The 21,312-nt window shown below is 38.5% G+C and overlaps 4 protein-coding genes across 4 annotated transcripts; 1 reads left to right on the plus strand and 3 right to left on the minus strand.

Moving 5' to 3' along the window:
- The first annotated feature begins 932 nt into the window (after positions 1–932).
- Positions 933–3,185, plus strand: LOC130989621 (pentatricopeptide repeat-containing protein At5g39350). Its single transcript, XM_057913645.1, has one exon. The coding sequence runs from the start codon at positions 991–993 to the stop codon at positions 3,019–3,021; it is 2,031 nt and encodes a 676-aa protein (XP_057769628.1). The 5' UTR covers positions 933–990; the 3' UTR covers positions 3,022–3,185.
- Positions 3,186–3,790: 605 nt separating this feature from the next.
- Positions 3,791–6,862, minus strand: LOC130989643 (SH3 domain-containing protein C23A1.17). The gene is made up of 2 exons (XM_057913675.1): positions 6,311–6,862; positions 3,791–4,671 (listed from the first exon to the last, which is right to left on the minus strand). The coding sequence occupies exons 1-2, from the start codon at positions 6,707–6,709 to the stop codon at positions 4,036–4,038; spliced, it is 1,035 nt and encodes a 344-aa protein (XP_057769658.1). The 5' UTR covers positions 6,710–6,862; the 3' UTR covers positions 3,791–4,035.
- A 2,593-nt stretch (positions 6,863–9,455) lies between these two features.
- LOC130989640 (zinc finger protein ZAT2) lies at positions 9,456–11,624 on the minus strand. Its single transcript, XM_057913671.1, has 2 exons — positions 11,034–11,624; positions 9,456–10,935 (listed from the first exon to the last, which is right to left on the minus strand). The coding sequence occupies exon 2, from the start codon at positions 10,914–10,916 to the stop codon at positions 9,702–9,704; it is 1,215 nt and encodes a 404-aa protein (XP_057769654.1). The 5' UTR covers positions 10,917–10,935; positions 11,034–11,624; the 3' UTR covers positions 9,456–9,701.
- Positions 11,625–17,721: 6,097 nt separating this feature from the next.
- On the minus strand, positions 17,722–20,649 carry LOC130989631 (UDP-glucose 6-dehydrogenase 1-like). The gene is made up of 2 exons (XM_057913660.1): positions 20,382–20,649; positions 17,722–19,461 (listed from the first exon to the last, which is right to left on the minus strand). Exon 2 carries the CDS (start codon positions 19,439–19,441, stop codon positions 17,999–18,001), a length of 1,443 nt encoding a protein of 480 aa, XP_057769643.1. The 5' UTR covers positions 19,442–19,461; positions 20,382–20,649; the 3' UTR covers positions 17,722–17,998.
- Between the last annotated feature and the right edge of the window lie 663 nt (positions 20,650–21,312).

Genomic DNA, 21,312 nt, shown 5'->3' on the forward strand with positions numbered 1-21,312 from the left:
TTATGGATCTTCTGCTTGTTTGTTCGGTTCTTTTTTATTCTGGGCTTAGATAATGACTTAATGAGTATATATGTAGAATATAGGTTATAGAATTTTAGATATAAAGATATCGTCCCCTATAGAGGACATCTAGATAATTATAGTACCTGAACTTTCAACAAATTTCAGTTTATAGCTTCAACTTTAATTTATTTTTTGTATAGCCTGAACTTTGAGAAATTATTTAATTATAGTTATAATTGCATCAAAATTATATTAGTAGCCTATTCTCTATCGCAATTATAGCTAAAATGATTATCAATTGCTACGAAACTAGAGTAGAGTCTAATGTATTCTACATGAAAAAAGATTTTCAACGATGTGTAACACATCGTCATCAGACCATCGGTGTAGTCAGAATCGTGCCAAAAAATTAGTGCAATGATGTCAACTTTCATACGCGATTCCGACTTTACTGGTGGTCCGATTACGATTGGTTACATCGTTCAAAATTTCATTTAATATAAAAACATTAAAAAGTATTAGGATATGATTTCGTGGCAATCAATCACCGTTTTATATGTAATTTTGATAAAGAAAAGCTAATGTCATAGTTTTGATGTGATTGTGGTTACAACTAAACAATTTCTCAAAATGGAGCCGGAGGCTACATAAAAAATACTCCCTCCGTCCCGCGAAGTGTGACCCACTTTCCTTTTTGGGTTGTCCCACGAAGCTTGACCTATTTCTAAAAATAGCAAAAAATTACTATTTATTCACTTTTTCACTTTTTCACCTACCACACTTAACACACAAAATACCAATTTCTTAATTCCCGTGCCAAAAAGAAATGGGTCACGCTTCATGGGACGGAGGGAGTAAATCGAAGTTGAGGTTATAAACTAAAATTTGCTAAAACTTAGGACTATAAACTATAATTAACCTAAAATAAAACAAAACTATATACTTGTGTTAGTTGTAACTGAAATTTAAAGGCATGTAATAACATTAATGGGTATCCAGTTGATGAATGGCCAATCCCCTCCTCTGTCTCGCACGCTAAAGCACCTATTTTCCGCCAACGCGCCGCAATGCGAGTCCCTATTGCACCGCTGCGCCACCGCCGCCGCCAAATCCCTGCCCACCACCAAGAAGCTGCACGCCCACATCACCACCTCCGGCCTCCTCTCCACACATTTCCTCTCCCTACTCACCGCCGCATACGCCCTCTGCGGCGAGCTCCACCACGCCTGCAAACTGTTCGACGGAATGCCCAAACCAACCATAATCGCCTACAAAGCCATTATCAGAATGTACACCGAAACCGCCCGCCCCCGCCGCGCCCTCCAAGTGTTTGTCGAAATGCACCACTCGGGCCGCTACCGGGCCGACGAGTACACGTACCCGTTTGTGATTCGGGCTTGTAAGGATTTAGTGTTGCTCGAGTTAGGAACGGTGGTTCACGGGCTGACTGTTAAGACCGGGTTCGTGTTGAACAGTTTTGTGGGGAACTCTTTGCTTGCAATGTACATGAATTGTGGGGATAGAGATGGAGCTAGAGCTGTGTTTGATTCAATGGAGGAAGAGAGAACCGTGGTTTCTTGGAACACGATGATTAGTGGGAGCTTTCGGAATGGCAGAGCCAAGGAAGCTCTGATGCTGTTCCAGAGAATGGTTGATGGCGACGTGGAGGTTGATTCTGCTACGGTTCTCTCGGTTTTGCCCGCTTGTGGCTCGCTCAAGGACTTGGAGCAGGGGAGGGAGGTTCATCGACTCATAATAGATAGTGGCATTGGTGAAAGATTGGCTGTTCAGAATGCTTTACTTGATATGTATGTCAAGTGTGGGAGCATGGATGAAGCTCGTCGTGCCTTTGATTTGATGGTGGAGAAGGACGTTGTGACGTGGACTAGTGTCATCAACGGCTATGCATTGCACGCGGATGTGGATCGTGCCTTGGAAATGTGCAGATTGATGCAGTGTGAAGGTGTGAGCCCTAATGAGGTCACACTGGCTTCACTTCTGGCTATGTGTGCCGGCTTGCCCGATTTGAAGCTCGGGAAGTGCTTGCACGGGTGGGCGATTCGCCACTGTGTTGATTGTGACGTGAATGTGGAGACTGCATTGATCGATCTCTATGCTAAATGCAACTCTTTTGGATTGAGTTTAAGGGTTTTCTCTAGGACTTGTCAGAGAATGACTGTGCCGTGGAATGCGATTCTCTCCGGTTGCATTCACAACAAGATGGGTGGAGAAGCTATCAGCCTCTTTAAGCGGATGATGCAGGACGGGGTGAAGCTCAACGATGCAACGTGGAAGAGCCTCCTCCCTGCATATGCAGTGGAGGCAGATCTCCGGCAGGCGAGCAACATACACGGCTACCTGATGAAGTCGGGGTTTCTGGGAAACCCCGACATTGTCACCGGGTTGATCGACATTTACTCGAAATGTGGGAGCTTAGGGCATGCTCATGAGCTCTTTGATGGTCTCAGGAACAGAGACATTGTGTTGTGGAGCGCGATGATCGGTGGCTACGGGAAGCACGGGGACGGGAAGATGGCCCTTTCGATGTTCAATGAGATGGTGCAGTCTGGGATCAGACCTAACGAAGTAACCTTCACTTGTGTGCTGCACGCTTGCGGCCATGCCGGGCTGGTTGATGAAGGATTGAATCTGTTTAACTTTATGCAGCAGAATCATCAAGAAAGTGTGAGGACGGATCACTATACCTGCATTGTCGATCTCCTCGGCCGCGCTGCTCGGCTCGAGGAAGCGTATCGGTTGATCAATGCTGCACCGTGTGAGGCGAGCCATGCCGTTTGGGGGGCGCTGCTTGGCGCCTGCGCGACACACGGGGACGTGCGGCTCGGAGAGATCGCGGCCAAGAGGCTGTTCGAGTTGGAAGCGGACAACACTGGGAATTATGTGTTGTTGGGGAATATTTACTCTGCAGTTGGGAGGTTTGATGATGCTGAGAGAGTGAGACAGATGATGGATAGTATTGGATTGGTAAAAGCTCCTGCTAATAGTAGTCTCATCTAATTAGGTCTCTGTAATCTCAATTCATCATATAGTCTAATCAATCTATATCTGGATCCAAACTTATATTGCTTGGTATATTAACATCATGGGTTATTAGCTTGTAAATACACAAACTTTGTTCATTTTCTGAAATTTGACATTATTTTTTATTTTTTGCCCATAAATACGTGAACTTAGCAATTTTTCTTATTTTTGACACCAACAGGAAAAAAACTCTAATTTATTGTCGGCGTGAAGGTCGGAATACCATGTCGTTAACTCTCCAATTAAAATAATGAATACAACTACTCTGTTCAAGTGTATATTTCGTAGTTCACGTCATTTATTTCGACCTCCACGTCAACAGTAAATAGAGTTTTTCTTTGTCGGTGTTAAAAAAAAAGACAAAAAAAAAAAAAAAACGCTAAGTTCATGTATTTATGAACAAAAAATAAAAATCATGTTAAATTTTAGAAAAAATTTGGATATTTACATGCTAATAACCGTAACATCATTATTGTTTGATAGTGCTTGAATTCAAATCTCAACCCACCAACTAACACAAGACTCTCTCATTTGCATGTGTTTTCGATGAAGTGTGAATTCACATAAAAATAATCGGCTATGTATTCTGGAAACACAATATCGAAAACAGAGCATATTTCTTTTTGGTAGGAGAAATAAATACTTTAAAAGACGTGTGGTGATGGACTCCGAAGTCAAATTTGAGACCTTTGGCCTTGGACATTAACTATACTATCACTACGCCAACACGTCGCGCTAACAAATATTAACCAACAGAGCATATTTCTATACATGTTTTTGAGTCATCGTACAGAGTGGAGACAGGAAGTTGTGAGCGTTAGTTCGATTTAAAACTGAGGAACAAATCCTAAAATTAATGTAGAGAATCAGGAATCAAAGGCTATGATTTGATTCGAAAATTATAGTCAGGGACTACGCCTGAACGAAATGAGAAAATGGTATATACAGTTAGTTCATCAGAAATCTCTCCACTGACTAAACCAACCTACCTCACATGGCAGAAGCAGCAACTCCTGCTCTCGCGTGCTTCTTGGCCATCGAAGCATGTTTTTGACCAGCAATGTGATAATTGAAAACCGTGTCGCTGTTGCACACCACGTTGCATATGTTACACGCACGCACAGAATTAGCTGCCGCTCCTCCTTCCAAAACTTTTCTTCTTTTCGTTTCCAGATCTTCAGTCCGAGCAGCTGCCTTCTTCCGGGATTTTTGAGATTTAGATTTGGTTATCACCGGATTCTCTTGTGGTCCGATGACTGGTTCACTTGCAGAAGCTGATGCTGGAATGGGAGCTGGAGCTGGTGCTGGTGTGGGGACTGGCAAAGATGTGGACATCACAATAGTGGCAGGAGGGACTGCAATACTAGTAGGGGGGTTGACTGTAATTGCAGAGATGGGGGCTGCAAAGATGGGAGCAGATATCGTTGGAGTTGCTGCTACTAATTTTTGAAGATTTTTTAGGTGCTTCCTCCCCAATTTATGCTGATCAAGAACACCCTTGCTGTTACAGTCAACTTTGCAAACCTCACACCAAGCAGACTGCACGACCTTCGTCTTCTTAGGGGCTTTTTTCCAAGTATATCTTCTTTGTGGTTGAATTACTGGATTAGGTGTACTACTTACACCCTACAACCACAAAATGAACTGATTAACTCCTGATTTGATTTAGAAAGAGACGGAATTCAAACATTATAGAGGGACAGCATTTAACATAACGAGTGATTTAAGAAATGCAAGAAGACCATAACGTAGTAGATTGATAGACACAGGTCATCTCGCTACTTCCCCTGCATGAACAGAACTCAAGATTTCACTAAGAACAGCCCCCCCGGAGATGTATATGGAAAATGTGTTTAACTTCCTGCAACAGGTACAGCTACTAGCCTACTATGATCACCATATTCAGAATCGAAGCACCTACCTGCCCCTAGTCATCCAAAAATAATTGCAGTATTTTAAATCACATTATATAACCTCTACAGACTCTGGTAACCATGCATTCACAGGTTACCACAGATTCTTCATATTTTATTTCCCCCCCTCTGCCAATATAAGTGTTCACAACACAATATATACCTTCCCAAAAGTATAGCAAGTATAACATTTTAATATGTCCAACATTTTCTAATTGGAGATGGAGATCTTTGAGGAATCATTCTTTCCACATCTTCCAGCGATATATCTAAAACTCATGGCAACTGGTCAGTATGAACCAACCAGAAAAGAACGGTTTCTCGCTTCATAACACTCGTATGATTGGCACCATTTTAGAACATAGGATGCAATCTGTATGTTTTAACTCCAGTTGCTTTGTTAGCAAATAGACCTACCCCATCTTCAAAATTCAATGTTGGGAAGTGCACCAAAATAAGACACGGCCAACGGTAAATCCAGTGTTTTGGGACATCTGGTGTACATAATTTAGTAGCATACAATAAGAGTAATTTAAGAATCTTCCATTCTGAAGTTACTGAACAACTTTTCATTGAATGATTAATCCTATAATAAGTTCAAGTACTATAACCATCACCGCCAGTTCAAATAAGCACCTAGTTTTCCAAGTGCTAAAACAAAGTACAAAAACAGCTACTTACAACATCATGGAGACTAGCCAAGCATCATGAAGGTCATCATAGACATATCACAATACTTTTCCCGAACTCAAGCCCAAAATAAGTTTCAGGCACATGATACATCTTCCTATCCCACACTGCCACACATTCTTTTAGAAGGTGATGCATCTAGGATGTTTTCTGAACAAACCACCTTATCTTTTCCAAATCTTACAGCATTTTTTCAGGATGATGATAATCTCTAAATCCCACCCCCACCCCCACCCAAAAATGCATAATAAAATAAGGTTCTTTATATCTTAAATTCCTATTATTATCACTACAATTACTATAATGGCCTCACCTAAACATTTTAAACGAATTTCCATTTTCGTTTTACTGCATTGGTTGCTTACCATTTTCGTTTGAATGCACTTTTCCCGGTGGATTTTGATGATGGATAAGTTTGCTACTCGAGAAAAAAGAAAAAGAAAAAAAAGAACATCCTTGATGTCAAGACTCATGTGATTACTAGGAAATGTACAGTAAGATCAATATCTAAATCTGCACTCTGAAGTTGCTTCTTAAGCGGAAGCAATTCTTACATAAATGGAGTAATAAACAACGATACGATAAATAAAATTAAAAAAAAAAAAAAAAAACGCAGCAAGGATGAGATATTCTAATATACGCAGAGAGAGTGGGATCCTTACAGCGGCATATGGAGTCGCCCCAAACTGCGGGATAGCAGCTACCCAGCTCACATTTGGGTCCGGATGATAATAAGCAGAAGCAGCCGCAGCTGCATCTGCACCCTGCTGAGCCTCAAAACTCGGTTGGTGCACGTAGGTGACGGGCTGCGGCGGCGGCGCGTAGGTGACGGGCACCGGCGGCGGCACGTAGGGCAGGTCAACGCCCGGCGGTCGAGGCTGAGGAGGGAGGAAGAATGCAGTGTGGGAAGGGACATGTAACTGTTGGTAGGGATCGGGAGGGAGATTTTGAAGGGAGTGATTCGGGGCGTGCAGCAGCACTGAAAAATCAGAATTAGGGTTAGGGTTTTGTTGAATTTCAGCCCAATTGGTGTAATTCATGGCGATGGAAAATTGGTTCATAACGCCATTGAATTGTTATTGTAGCACAACGGATTTTCTGATGTCTTTTCTACAATTGCAGCGTTAACAAAATGCTTCCACTAATTTCACCCTTTTTCTATCATGCTTTTCTTTTTTTCCTTTTTAGGAGATGAGGGCTTCTTTCTAAGATTTTATGGCATTTTACAATTATTATTATTATTATTATTATTATTATTATTATTATTATTATTATTATTATTATTATTATTATTATTATTATTATTATTATTTCTTTTAGACGAAAAACAACCCGTTATGAAGTCATGATTGTGCAGTTAAATTAAATATAGTTGCTATGATTTTTTATTTTTTTGTGCAAATAAGAAATCTCATTGATGAGAATATTGAAAAGCTAGTGCATCGAAGGTTTATATTTAATCTTGACCAAATAGTTGTTGCTTGCACTTCTAAAAATAAAATTGGTAATTCCACTCAAATCCGCAAATTCGACCCAAAATTGTATAATAATATGTATAATATGTATATATTGGAAGGAGTAGTCTAGGACCATGTTTATAATATTGAATTCGCACGGCACACGTAAAATTTATGTGATATATATATATATATATATATATATATATATATATAGAGGGAGAAAATCAAATGAAAATGGATATAATGAGAATTACAATTTTCTTAAGAACGTGAGAACCATTAAAATTATTGTATCTACTGTAAAAATTAATTAATCCGTTGCTAAATTTTTGAATCTAAATGTTGCATTCATCTATCAAGATGATGCATCCACTATTTGACCATAAATTCTAATGATCGAAGGATTGATAATAATTTTCTGTTCTTATTTTATTTAGAGAGATATATATTTTTCAAAAAATAAATTTTGTCATAGATAAACAAATTTGAATAGTGGGGTTTAATTTTTTTGTTGTTGTTTTTTTGACTTGGGAGAATTGGGGAGGGAAACAGTGGAGTTTGAATCCGAGACCTCACTGTTAGGGTCACAGGACATGAACATTACTATATTTGTTCGATTTTAAATTTAAAGTGATCTACATTTTTGTATACGCAAGAGTTTTCTTGGACTAAAGTTGATTGGTGGAGTAGGTGAATTTTTGAAAATTAGATCTCGCCTTTCACAAATAAAACTCGTCACATATGATAATACGATTTATCTGACAAGTCATTTTTTCAAAAGGGATATACTTCCTCCGTCCACGAAATGAGTACCCATTTGTGGACGGCACGAGTTTTAAGAAATGTATTGAGTGTAGTGTGAATAGAATAAGGATCCCACCTTTTTTAGTGTATTAATTAAAAAGTTTTATGGAGTACACTTGCCAAAAAGGAAAATGGATACCAATTTCGTGGACGGACGAAAAAGGAAATATGGGTACTCATTTCGTGGACGGATGGAGTATATCTGACTTGGTGCGATTTACACATAGGGACTGCGTATGCATCCCAATACAACAAAAAGTATACCACATTTAGGCTTCAATTTCTACTTTCTCTAAACTTTCCCCTCAAATTTGAGGACTTCCTCCTTACAAAAGGGGGAGAAAATGAAATACACAACATTATATAAATTATATCAAATGAAAATGGCTCCTCCTCTCCCAAAACAAGGTTCACCACTCATATACCAAACTCCCATTTCAAATTCTAACACAAATATATATAACACTACACTACTCCCTCCGTCCCGCCAAACATGAGTCATTTCTTTTAGACACAAAATTTAGAAAAGTATTATTCCCTCCGTCCCAACCAAAGCGGTGCGTATTCCTTTTTGAGTTGTCCCAATGAAAGTGGTGCATTTCTTTTTTTGGTAATAATTTACACTACAAACAATGTGGCCCCACACATTTTTACACTACAATCTTATTCTCCTTAAATCCCGTGCCGAAAAGAAGCGCACCGCTTTCGTTGGGACGGAGGGAGTAGTATTTAGTGTGATAGGTGAAAATGTGATTAAAAGAAAAAAAAATTGTCATATAAGAAAGCGTAACAAATTTCGTGGGACGACTTAAAAAGAGACACGACTCATGTTTTGTGGGACGGAGGGAGTAGCAATGTAGCAATGTAGCATATACATATACATATACATATACATATAGAGAGAGAGAGAGGGAGGGAGAGAGATATTCTAATGCTGCATGAGATGCCACTTGCCAACCTCTTTATTTTACCATAATTTTTAATAACACTTAAAAATGTTTATTCTCTTCCACTGAAACAGATTCTAAACTAACTCAAACCTGCAAGGTGTATTAAACATTAATCTCTTTTCAACTTTTACTAACATATTTTACCCACATATTTATGCATATCATGACATCTAGCAAGTCTATAGACATAATTCAGTCCATATGAAATATTTCAAGATAAAATTACCCAAAAATAAAATCATAAGATGACTCAATCCAAAACTTACAATATCTTTCCATTATGCATATCTGAGGTGTCCACCACAGCAAAGGTGAGAACATAGATCCCAGCATATCATGACATCTAGCAAGTCTATGACATATGCATTTTGTTCTTTTTGTTTGCCAACCAGCCATCTTTTAAATATTTCAAAAATAATAAATTGTAGAAAGAAAAGGGCAAAAGAGAAATAGAAGAAAGATCCAACTACAAGGAAAGAGACATGGTGTCATGTTTGTGTTATATGGTAGGTGACTAAACAACCACTTTCTCAACATCACACAATACAAAAAGTATGTAAATTTTTTTTGTATCTGCTTAAGATGGTGTCATGTTCATGTAATCAAGATTCAAGCATGTTTCAAAATTTCAACATGGTTTAAAACAAACTCTAAATGAGAATGTACATTGCTAGAAACTGATCAAAAAACAGTGTTGTATTGCTTGTATTTAGTGAATATGTGCATTGATGCATAGAGCAGCAAAATGTGCATTGCAAAAGTATATGCAATTCTGCAAAAGAGCTAAGAATCAAGAATTGGAAGATTATACCAAATGAGAGCCATTGCATCATCTCATGTCAAGTAGTGAGCAGCAGAGCCTCGTGCTCGCGGCTCCTCTCAAGAAACCACGAGCTGAGGCTGAAGTCGAGGCCGAGCCCACCACCACCAGCAACCGGAAAGTTGAGGTCCAACACCTCCTGATTCCTGCTCTCGACGACTCCATTGTAGTGAGCCCTCTTGTGGCCACCTAGAGCTTGACCCGAACCAAAAACCTTGAAGCATATCGGGCACTCGTGTTCCTTCCCTTTGCTCGACTCCTCCATCTCCATCTCCATCTCCACTCCACCACATTCATCATGATCATGCTTGGATTCAAGCATCTTTTCAAGATCACCTCCATTGCTACCGATACCATCTTCCAAGAATTCATCATCACACACAAGATCAACAGATTTCACATTCTCAATGTGTGATGCATTTGCAACAACACCTCCATCACTCCCACATAACTTCCTACTCCCACAAGATGCAACAACACCTCCAAAGTAAGCAGAATCATCATCGGAATCCCCTGCATTCCCCACACCCACCATACCCCTAGAGAGCATCACCAAGCACCTAGCAGCCTCCTCTGCCTCCTCAACCTCAGAGGCACCACACCGAGACGAGGGATTCACAGTGCCCTTGTACCTAATCCTCGATCTCTTCCTCCGAATTGGGCAGAAATTCTCCATATCCGACAGACTCTCACCAGATTCAACAACACTATCACACACCTTCATCACTCTCTTGGAGTGGCTCTTCATGTGACCAAACATGGCCCTCACCGACTCGAACCCTCTGCCGCATTCCTTGCAGCAATGCACCTCCTTCTTGTTCTTGCTCGAGTGGCACCTCATGTGACCTGAAAGAGCCCTCAGTGACCCGAATTTCCGGCCGCATTCTCTGCAAGAATTCGTGGTCTTTGATAGGGCGCGTTTGGGATCGGAGATCCTCCAAGATTTCTTCGGATTCTCCCTCAGCTCATAGCTGTTGTTGCTCTGATCACCCTCTCCGGCTTCCGCATTCATAGTCTTCTCCTCCTCCTCGCTACTGTTGGATTGGTTGATGCAGCTGTCTTTGAGCTGACGATCATCATCATCATCATAATCTTCCATTTTGATCTCAGCTGCCTTCTTGGAAGCTGCAATTTGGGCTAAATGAACCCTCATGTGACCTCCCAATGACTTCCCACTAACGCAGGCTTTGCTGCAGATTCTGCACACGTATCTCTGCTCTTCAACTTCCCCCATTGCAAATTTGCAAATCCCCCTATTGATCCAAGAAATCAAGAAAACTCGATTATGGTGAATCCAAGCATCGCATTGAAACAAGAGATGAAAGAATTCGATCAGAAACAGAGAGATTACTTGATTAGTCGAGAATCGGATCAGCAAAAATCGATCTTTTTGGAGAAGCTGGGGATGAGAGAAGAACCCATCAGCAGAAATGCAAGATCTGGTGAGAGAAAAAAGGATTTTCTTATCTTTTTTTTATTTAGAAAAAAGAAAGGAGCAATTGTTATATAAGTGTGATTCTGCTTTCTACTCAAGTAACTCAACCCTTGAGAGAGAGAGAGAGAGAGAGAGAGAGAGTGGTTACTTAAAGGGCTGTTTGGCGGTGAGACATGTATGTATGTATATATGGTGAAGAGAAGAAAAATTAGCAGAAAAAGGAAGGTGAAGAAGCATGAGAAATCGAGTAGAAGGAAGCCTTGCATGGAAGCAAAGACAGGGCACGAGGAGCAGCCATACTTTCACGATCACCTTAAAATCTTCAAAAAAGGGGCTTGATTTGATTAGGCGTTGTGTACACGCCAGCCAGGTGGTGGGGAAATGGGTTTAACCTCTATTACTTAATCACTCTCCAATTCTCTCATCACAAACAACTATTCTAGGTTTAGAGAGAGAGGGAGAGAGAGAGAGTTGAAATGTTATCATCCTATTTGAGGGGGAGAAAGAAATTCAAAGAAGCTTCAAGATTACAAAAAGATCTTTTAATATTTTTTTATGTTATTCACTAATATCCATTCAAGGGAATATTTGCAAACTATATATATCTCGAGAGAGGTATTTGATATGGTTAAGAGTCCATCTATTGTTGGTATCTTGATGTATAAAAACTCAAAAATCAAAAAGTGCTTGTTTTTAGATCCCACACTTATATCTGAATACATATTTATAATTTTGTCAATGTTGATATTTAGATCTTAATCTATTTAATTAGTATTAACTCGTCTGACAACCTGACATAAAATTTTATTTGGTTGTTTATTTGTGCACTTTGAAGTGGAAATCGTACCTCGGAGATTGTCGATTCTTACGGCACTTTATATTGATTTTGTACAAATCAAACACATTAAAAGTGGCGAAGGTGAAATTCCTCAAAAGAATTTGACACTCTGACAATATACAAATTTGACCCAAGTTCGTGCAAAATGCAAGTTTGGTCAAAGTTCGTGCAAATTCAAAAGATTGTTGTTACCACTGGCAGAGCCGGGATTCGCGACTCCATATATTGTCTATATGCCATCAACTGCTCGGCCCGTGTATTGGCTCACGAGTCCATAGATTGTCTATGCACCATTAATTGCTCTGCTTGATTCTGGGCTTGCGACGTCATATTGTAAGCTTTGCATTTTCTTGTTGCTTGAAATTTGTCATAACAAGAGCTTCTTTTTATGGCTCAGTGTTTGAGGTCCAACACCTCCTAATTCCTGCTCTCGACGACTCCATTGTAGTGAGCCTTCTTGTGGCCACCTAGAGATTGACCCGAACCAAAAACCTTCAAGCATATCGGGCACTCGTGTTTCTTCCTTTTGTTCGACTCCTCCATCTCCACTCCACCGTATTACAACCCACCACATGTGCATACAATTTTATTACATGTAATGATGTACTCCCTCCGTCCATGAAAAGCATGGTACTTTTGTTATTTTTGGCGTTCACCAAAAGTATGACACTTTCCTTTTTTTTAGACATGACTCCATATCTTTTTCTCAACTTTTATCCTTACAAATACTCCATATTTACATAAAAAATCACCTCAAATTCAATCTCAACCACACATATCATAAAATGGTGGGACCCTTTCTCCACTTCCTAAAAATCATCAACAATTTTATTAAAACATGTGCCCACTAAAAGTGCTATACTTTTGGTGGACAGAAATAACCTATGTACTTTATTGTTTATAAGTCAATGTGAGATATGCATTAATAGGGGTGTAAATTCGGGTAGAATACCCTCACCCGACCACCCGATACTCGCACGGGTATCGGATACCCGATACCCTCCTAATTTCCAAAGAGGGTCGGGTGCGGGTATGAAGTTATAGAAAAATGCGGGTATCGGGTACCCACGCCAGGGAATGCGGGTACCCGCATACTCGAATTTAATTTCAATTAATTAATTAATTTTTATAATTATTCATTTATTCCAATTTTGAATTTCTAATTCAATGAAATTATAAGCTATGCCTGTAATTTGTGAAATTATGGCTAATTTGAGAATTGAGAGCATCCAATTTATTAGATTCAATAAAATACCAATATATTGATTTTGTCACTTACTTTTCTGGTCATAATTCTGGATTCAAAAATTCATCAAAGCTTTACATTTCTAAGAATTCTGGACAAAATACCCGCAGGTAATGCAGGTACCCGCAAATTGCGGAACAAAATACCCTCAAAATTACAAGCCTTCAAAAAATTGCGAGAAATTCGGGTACTCGCACATCATATGCGGGACGGGTGAGGGTATGAATTTTGGATGATTTTGCGGGTTGGGTACCCGACTCGACCCAAATGTACACCCCTACTGCACACATACTGTTAAAACAGAAAAAGTGTAATGTAATTTGATGGATTTTTTTAAATGAAATTGCAGTAACTTTTACTTTTTTCGACTTAATTTAAAAGGTCTAAGACTTGCACGTATATTAAGAATAAATTATTTATAATAAACTAAAATAGAGAAAATAATTTTTTTGAGAATATGTAAATAAAAATATTATTTTTAAATGAAAGTAGAGATAATTATGTGTGGTCCACAGTGACATTTAATGTAAATAATAAGTTATATGGAGATATTTATTATATATTAATTTTTTATTTTAATAAATGATTTATTAAAATGTGACATTTAATTAAAAAAAAAAAACGTGACCTATTATTGAATTAGGACAAAGTGAGTACAAATTACATCTACATTCCACTCTGAGAAAGCATAAATTTTCTAAAAATTGATTTTTTACTTTGAGTGAAGAATTTTTTAAGTGACTTTTTTACCAAAAACCCTATAGTTATGGGGGGTGATTTCTAAGCACAAAACCAACAAAATAAAAATAAAGTCTAAATGATGTGAAATATTTATTGGGATAGTGAAAATTAATAATTATCTATTTAATACTTCCCCTATTCTATAAAATATGTATAGTATGAGATAACACGAGTTTTAATAGATCATGTAAAGTGTATTGTAAATTGAGGAAGGGTGCCACATTGATTGCGATATTTACTGGAAGAATTATTATACTTTCTACGTCCCATAAAACATGATGGGATAACACGAGTTTTAAGAAATCATGTAAAGTATAGTGTAAGTTGAGAAAGAGACACCGACGCGTTGTCATATGAGGCAATTGAGCCATTAACGCGATTCACGTGGATTTTTTATGTTTAGTTGAATTAGTATTTGATAGAAATCGTTGGAATTTGGGGGAGAGGTGAAGCCAAATTAGATAAATGAACACCTATAACAAACAGAACATATTATCATCACTAGGGAGTGCAACTTCAGCGACTTTCTCCTTCTCCAGCAGCGCAGATTGATCGTATAGGAATTGGATTTCGATTTGGGAAAGTTTAGGATGTGTGATTGTGGTGCGTGTTTTCTTTTGGGGGAGAGATGAAGCTTTTTCATGTTTGGTTATGATTTTTTGCAATGATATTGGTTGTTGTATTTCATCTTCTTCTCATATCAGATGAATTTTCTTTTGCAGAGATCAATGGTTAGCGGAGGGGCTATACAAATCTACCCTATTTTTAGAGTTTAATTTATTATAATAAAATTAAATAGGGGCTTATAACTTATAAGGATATAATGGTACATTTTTATTTATTTATATTATTATTTTAAAATAAGAGGCTATGTGGAACAAAATGGGGGCTGCAGATAGAATTACCCTTGCCTAGGTAACAATAAGGGGCCGTTTGATTTGCAGTTTAGGATTGATTAGGATTAAAATTATCTTGATAAATTAGTGTGGATTAGTGTGGATTTATATTATTTCATGGGTGTTTGATATCATGGCTACTTAATCCTATATTATGTTTGATATCCATAGGATTATGTTGGATTATATTATCTAATACCAAAACTATCCTCACATAATTTTAAAAATATCATGTGTGTCCACCATTACTTGGGCATTTGCATCGATATGCGTGAGGAAGGGTAGCAGAATTTTTATCCAACTTCTCAGTATTAAATTTATCCGAGGGGGGTGGGCGGATTATTAGTATGGGTTAATCCCACAAAATAGCATGGAGAAGTAGGATTAAGTAGGAGTTGACCATATTAACTGCACATGATATCAAACATCACACTAATCTGTATTAATTTAATTTATCCTACCTATAAACCCATATTAGTGTCAACAATAATATCAGACACCACACCCTTAATACCCAACCAAATAGATGAGGTGATCAAATTAAAAATCAAATACATCATCCGTCTCTCAAATAATTTCCTTTTTTTTATATATCTTTCCTCAAATTATTTACGATCTATTTTGGGATACTACCCCACCATTAATAATACCTCATTCATTCTTACTTTTTTTTTCTTCACATTTTCATCACTCTCAATAGGCCTGGGAATCGGGTCGGGATCGGGTACCCGATCCCGAATAAGACCAAAATCCTATACCCGAACCCGAACCCGAAAAAAAATTGGGTACCCTAATACCCGAGTCGGGTATTCGGGTACCCTAAATTACCCGGTCAAAATTGAATCTTTCAAGTCAAACTGTGAAAATCGGGTATTTCGGGTATTAGGGTACCCGAATTACCCGATTTGGCTTAATCGGGTACCCTAATACCCGAAATACCCTATTTTTTTTAAAAAAAAATCGAAAATAGTAGCCCCAATTTTCAGCCTTTCCCTATATAATTGTATATGTTTTTAATTCCATGTATTAACAAATAATATATAACATCAAATCAAAAATCAACAAGCACAAATCTCAACTCACAAGTCTAAAATTTTAAATTAAAATTGAATTTTAATTCAAAATTTTACAGATTTTTAAATTAAATTTAATTAAATAATTTAAATTTATTAATTAAAAAATCGGGTATTTCGGGTATACCCGATACCCGAATTTTTAACACCCTAAGTACCCGAACCCGACCCCGACCCCTAATTTTTCGGGTATAGGGTACCCGATACCCGATTTTTTCGGGTCGGATAATCGGGTACCCTATACCCGAACCCTATCTTCCCACCCCTAACTCTCAATAATAATTATAACACATTTTCACTATTTTTTATATTAATTATAATACTTTTTCACAGCTTTTAATATATTCAACAACTCTATCTTAAAACTTGTGTCTCTCCCTCCTAGAAAGTTATTTCGGAGACGAAGGGGGTATATTTGTTCGAGATAATTTGTTTTAGAAACTATGATTTTTATAAGATCTGAAAAAAAATTAAATAATGGAAAAAATTTAACGAATGATTGTATTTTTTTATATAAGCTTATTAGTATATGAATTCAAAATTTTGTAGCACCATATTAGTTGATATTTCTATGTGAAATATTCATTACTTTTAATCTTTCATTATTTATACATTTATATTATTACTCCCCCCGTCCACGAAAAGTATAACACGTTTGTCATTTTTGTATCCATTATAAGTATGACATTTTTCTTTTTAAAACATGGCCTCACATCTTTTCCTTACTCTTTTTTCACTATATAAAAATCATTGCCTAGTTTATTAAAACATGTGTCCATCAAAAGTATCATACTTTTCGTGAACGAAATGAGTAATATTTATTTTGTGTTGTTTGAATATTTGTTGAGACGGATAACCAATTAAAGTAAAAAATTATTTAGATATTTTACAAACTTAAGCAATTTCCAATAATAGCGGTATTACTATAAATTGATTTGAAATCAAAATGGATAGTAAAATAAGTTTTTCTTCAATTTCAAGTGGTGGGTTTATAAAGTCAAAATGAATTTCATCTATTGTATAATTTTCAAATGTATACTTTAAATATTATTATTATTATTCGGTAAACTAACAGTTAAATAAAAACACTGTGTCATTGTGGCTCAAGCCTCATTAAAACCTTTAAAATTTTAAGCCTCTGTTTCATAATTAATCTTTGTGAAAGCTGAGTTCAAGAAAAGGATGCACAAAACCGTCCACATCACTGTGAACTAGGAGACCTTCGGCCAGATGCATTAACCATTCTACCTCAGCGAAAGAACTTATTTCTTTTTTATTTTATTACATAAGTTTTCTTTAATTTTACTAATATTATTTATTAATAATTCCCGATTTTCCACGAATTATGAACCAATAAATCGATATATGAAAACAAGATATTGTCATTGCTTCTTCTTCAGAAAAAGAAGTTTATGACCCTTGGGCCTTCTACCTCCATGCGGCATTGCCCAGTGCAGAAGAATGAAACTCAAACGAATTGACGTAGAAGGTGGCATGAAAAGGAGACTTTGGGGGAACCGCACAAGCGATGGAGCATGTGGTTTAATTTGATGCAAAACGAAGATCTTTACCAGACATGCCTTGAATCCTCTTGAAAGAGAGGGATGCATTCGGGAACACAGACACAGATGGTGCATGGTTGTCATCGGCTCGTGCCATTAAGGTGTTGGGTTAAGTCCCGCAACGAGCGCAGGGAAAGATTTGGAACGAAACCAGAGTTGATCTGCCGCTTCTCGTAGAAAAACAATTTCATCGACTAGTAAATTGATACATGAAAACGAGGAAGAGAAAGAGAAATCACTTGTTGTCAAAGGAAGAAAAAGAGAAAAGGGCAGTGTCATTAATACAAATGTAAACAGATCGTAAAGACTTAAAAAAAATTAGGCCAAATATGCAGATCCTCCAATTAAGAAGAATCTTATCAGAGAAAAACTCAGAAACTGATCTTGATGTTTAAATGAAGCAAAACAAAAACCCCCCCTCCCAAAAAAGGAAGAAACAAAATTGATTATAAAGTTTTTATAAAAAAGAAAAGAATATAGAAGTTGATAGGCTGCCTGAGCAGCATGCTCGAATCCATATCATATTTATGCAACAGCAGGCATGTCCTTGAGCCACGCATCGAGTGGCTTCCCGATGGAGTAAACAATGAAACCGATATCCCTCAGCTTATTCGCATCCACCACGTTCCTCCCATCAAACACGAACGCCGGCTTCTGCATGTTGTCGTATATCCTCTGGAAATCGAGCTTCTTGAACTCGTCCCACTCCGTCAGGATGCAGACCGCGTGTGCGTCCTTGGTCGCCTCGTACGCGTCCCACACGCAGTGCACCTTCTTCTTCGTGGTGGGGCTCATTGGCTGCAGGTGGAGGGGATGATCCCAGTCGAACTTGTTCATCGAGAGGTCCCTCTGGATTTGGTCCTCCGTCACCTGAGGATCGTAGATGCTCAGCTGGGCGTTGTCACCGAGAAGCCCCTGGCAGACGTCGATGGCGGGAGTCTCTCTCGTGTCACCCGTGTCTTTCTTGAAGGCGAAGCCCAAGACGGCGACTTTCTTGTTGGAAACCGTGTTGAACATGGAAGAGACCATACGGTTGACAAAACGGCTCTTCTGATAGTCGTTGATCTTGATGACTTGCTTCCAGTATTCAGCGACCTCAGGAAGGCCGTTGCATTCACAAATGTAGACCAAGTTGAGGATATCCTTCTGGAAGCACGACCCCCCGAAGCCCACACTGGCGTTGAGGAACTTGGGGCCGATTCTTGAGTCCGTCCCAACAGCATATGCCACTTGGGCAACATCTGCTCCAGTAGCCTCACACAGAGCGGACATGGCGTTGACAGATGAGATTCTTTGTGCCAAGAACGCGTTAGCAGCCAGCTTCGAGAGCTCTGCAGACCACAAATTGGTGGTGATAATGCGATCTTCAGGAACCCAATGGGCGTAAACATCCTTCAATGCTTTAACAGCCTTGTCTCCTTCTGGGGTTTCCCGGCCTCCGATGAGAACCCTGTCTGGGTTGAAAAGATCTTTAATTGCAGTCCCTTCAGCAAGGAACTCCGGGTTCGATAGGATCTGGTAGTTTATTCCCTTGCTGTTGTGAGTCAAGATTTTCTCAATGGCCTCGGCAGTTTTGACAGGAACTGTGGACTTCTCAACCACGATCTTGTCCGACTTAGACACATCAGCAATCATGCGGGCTGCACTCTCCCAGTAAGTCAAGTCTGCAGCTTTGCCAGCTCCAAGACCCCTTGTCTTGGTAGGAGTATTAACCGAGACAAAGACTATGTCGGCCTCAAACACGTGTTTCTCAACATCTGTGCTGAAGAACAGATTCTTGCCACGGCACTGCTTCACCACATCATCAAGTCCTGGCTCGTAGATGGGAAGCTGGTCACTGTTCCAGGCATTGATACGAGGAACGGAAATGTCAACTACGGCCACTTCAATTTTAGGACACTTGTATGCGATCACGGCCATGGTAGGGCCTCCCACATATCCTGCCCCAATACAGCATATCTTCACCATATCTCCTTTGCTTTAGTGCCCTGGAAAAGCAAAATACTCGTTCAGACTACACACTCTAGCAGAATGCTCAGTTAACTCCCGAAAAAAAAAACTTTATCGAATTCTAATTATAGCTATCAGAATCAGAAATCTACATCCATATAGAAAGCGTAAGGTACATGGATTGGTAGATGCATTGCATAAATACAAATTATGAAAATATGATTATACGTAATTCAACAGTCCACATACTGATTCAACAATTGTTTAATAAAAGCATCTTTTTTCACACGAGTCAAAAGGCAGATACAGTGATGAACTGATCATCCAGTTTCTGTTTCCATAAATTTAATCAAACAGTAATTCAATCAGACTCTAAATGATCGCAAGCTCCAAAATCTATGAAAGCAATTCCACCAGAACGCAAAGTGTTATAAGGATCAGATCTGATGTATTTCAAAACGAATTAACTCATTTTCAACAAGAGATCGTAGGTATAAACTAAACTAATTTTGACCAGATCTACCTAAAAAACACACTGCATGTCATGAGCTCCAGAATCCAATACCCGAAATTTATTTAAGCTAAATCATAAGCCATCAGAAGCTCCACTTGTTCAGACACCTCATCAAACTAGCATAAATCTACTAAAACTCAACAAATAAATCAGAAATCCATATAAAAACCGTACATATAATCGGTCAAAATGCAATATCACTCAAATCGCGTGAAATGCGGGCAGCTCCGTTTCAGATCAGACGCCGACAGCACAAAATTAGACCTCAAATTAAATCGAGGAACCCCCAACTCGCATTCGCGAGCCCAAAAAACACCAAAACATATCGAACACGCACAATTCGTCGACACAAATCAACACTCGTATATTTGCAGAAAATCATCAGATTCAGCAAAAACGCAAAATCAATGAATCTCGCAAACCATAAAAAACCGAAGAATTTACCTCTGGATCGCGCGATTCGTTTGCTAGGAGGAAAAAGCGAGAGATCTGCAAAGTGAAATGTGTGTACGAAGGAATTAAGAATTCATACGAAGAGAGAGAGAGAGCGGGTAGCTGATTATATAGTCGTTGGGGGTTGCAAGATCTGCACCCGACATCTACGCGAAAAGACAAAAACACCCTTCCACCCACAGCTTCGGGGAAGGAGAAAATGTGGAAAACACTCCTTCGCTGAGGACTCGAAATACCTAAATTGCCCTTGTGGGGGGCGTGTTTGGGAAGTGGTGGAGGAGTGGTGTCTAGTTGTATTATATCCTACGCGTTTTGAGTGGCGGTGCATGCACAGGCACGTACCGTAAACCTCTTGGCGGGTTGTACACTACGCTTCCTGGATGGTACGCTAACTAACTCACTGGGATTAATGATTAAATCTCGCTTTGAACCATCCGGCTGTTGAAATGTCGAAATAGACCAATGTTTGTTTATCCAATTGTAGATTAATGCATAAATGGATCTTCAATTTTCACACTTTGTAGTATGAAGCCTCTAGATTTGGAAATCTCACATTATAAAAGTGAAATGATGGCTTATTGTCTATTCGATCAAATTTCTTGACTAACTTATGATACAAATAATTAGTGGATTAGTGCTATATAATTACACCATTTTTACTCATTTTATTGATTTACAACACAATTTTGAAATTTCGAAATTAAAAACATAATATTTACAATTCGTTTGGTTTACAATATCGATCAAACTTTACTGAAATTAAAGATGATGTGACTATCGAAAAAGTACATGAAACTAGCCGGTTGACCATCTTTTGGATGCTACCAATTATAACTTTTGCAAATTTTTATGTGTATAGCTAATTCATGCATACTATTTCAACAACAGCATCAGTTTAATTTGAATAAAAAATATTAAATTT

The sequence above is a fragment of the Salvia miltiorrhiza genome, chromosome 6 (assembly GCF_028751815.1).
Source record: "Salvia miltiorrhiza cultivar Shanhuang (shh) chromosome 6, IMPLAD_Smil_shh, whole genome shotgun sequence".
Taxonomy (NCBI): domain Eukaryota; kingdom Viridiplantae; phylum Streptophyta; class Magnoliopsida; order Lamiales; family Lamiaceae; genus Salvia; species Salvia miltiorrhiza.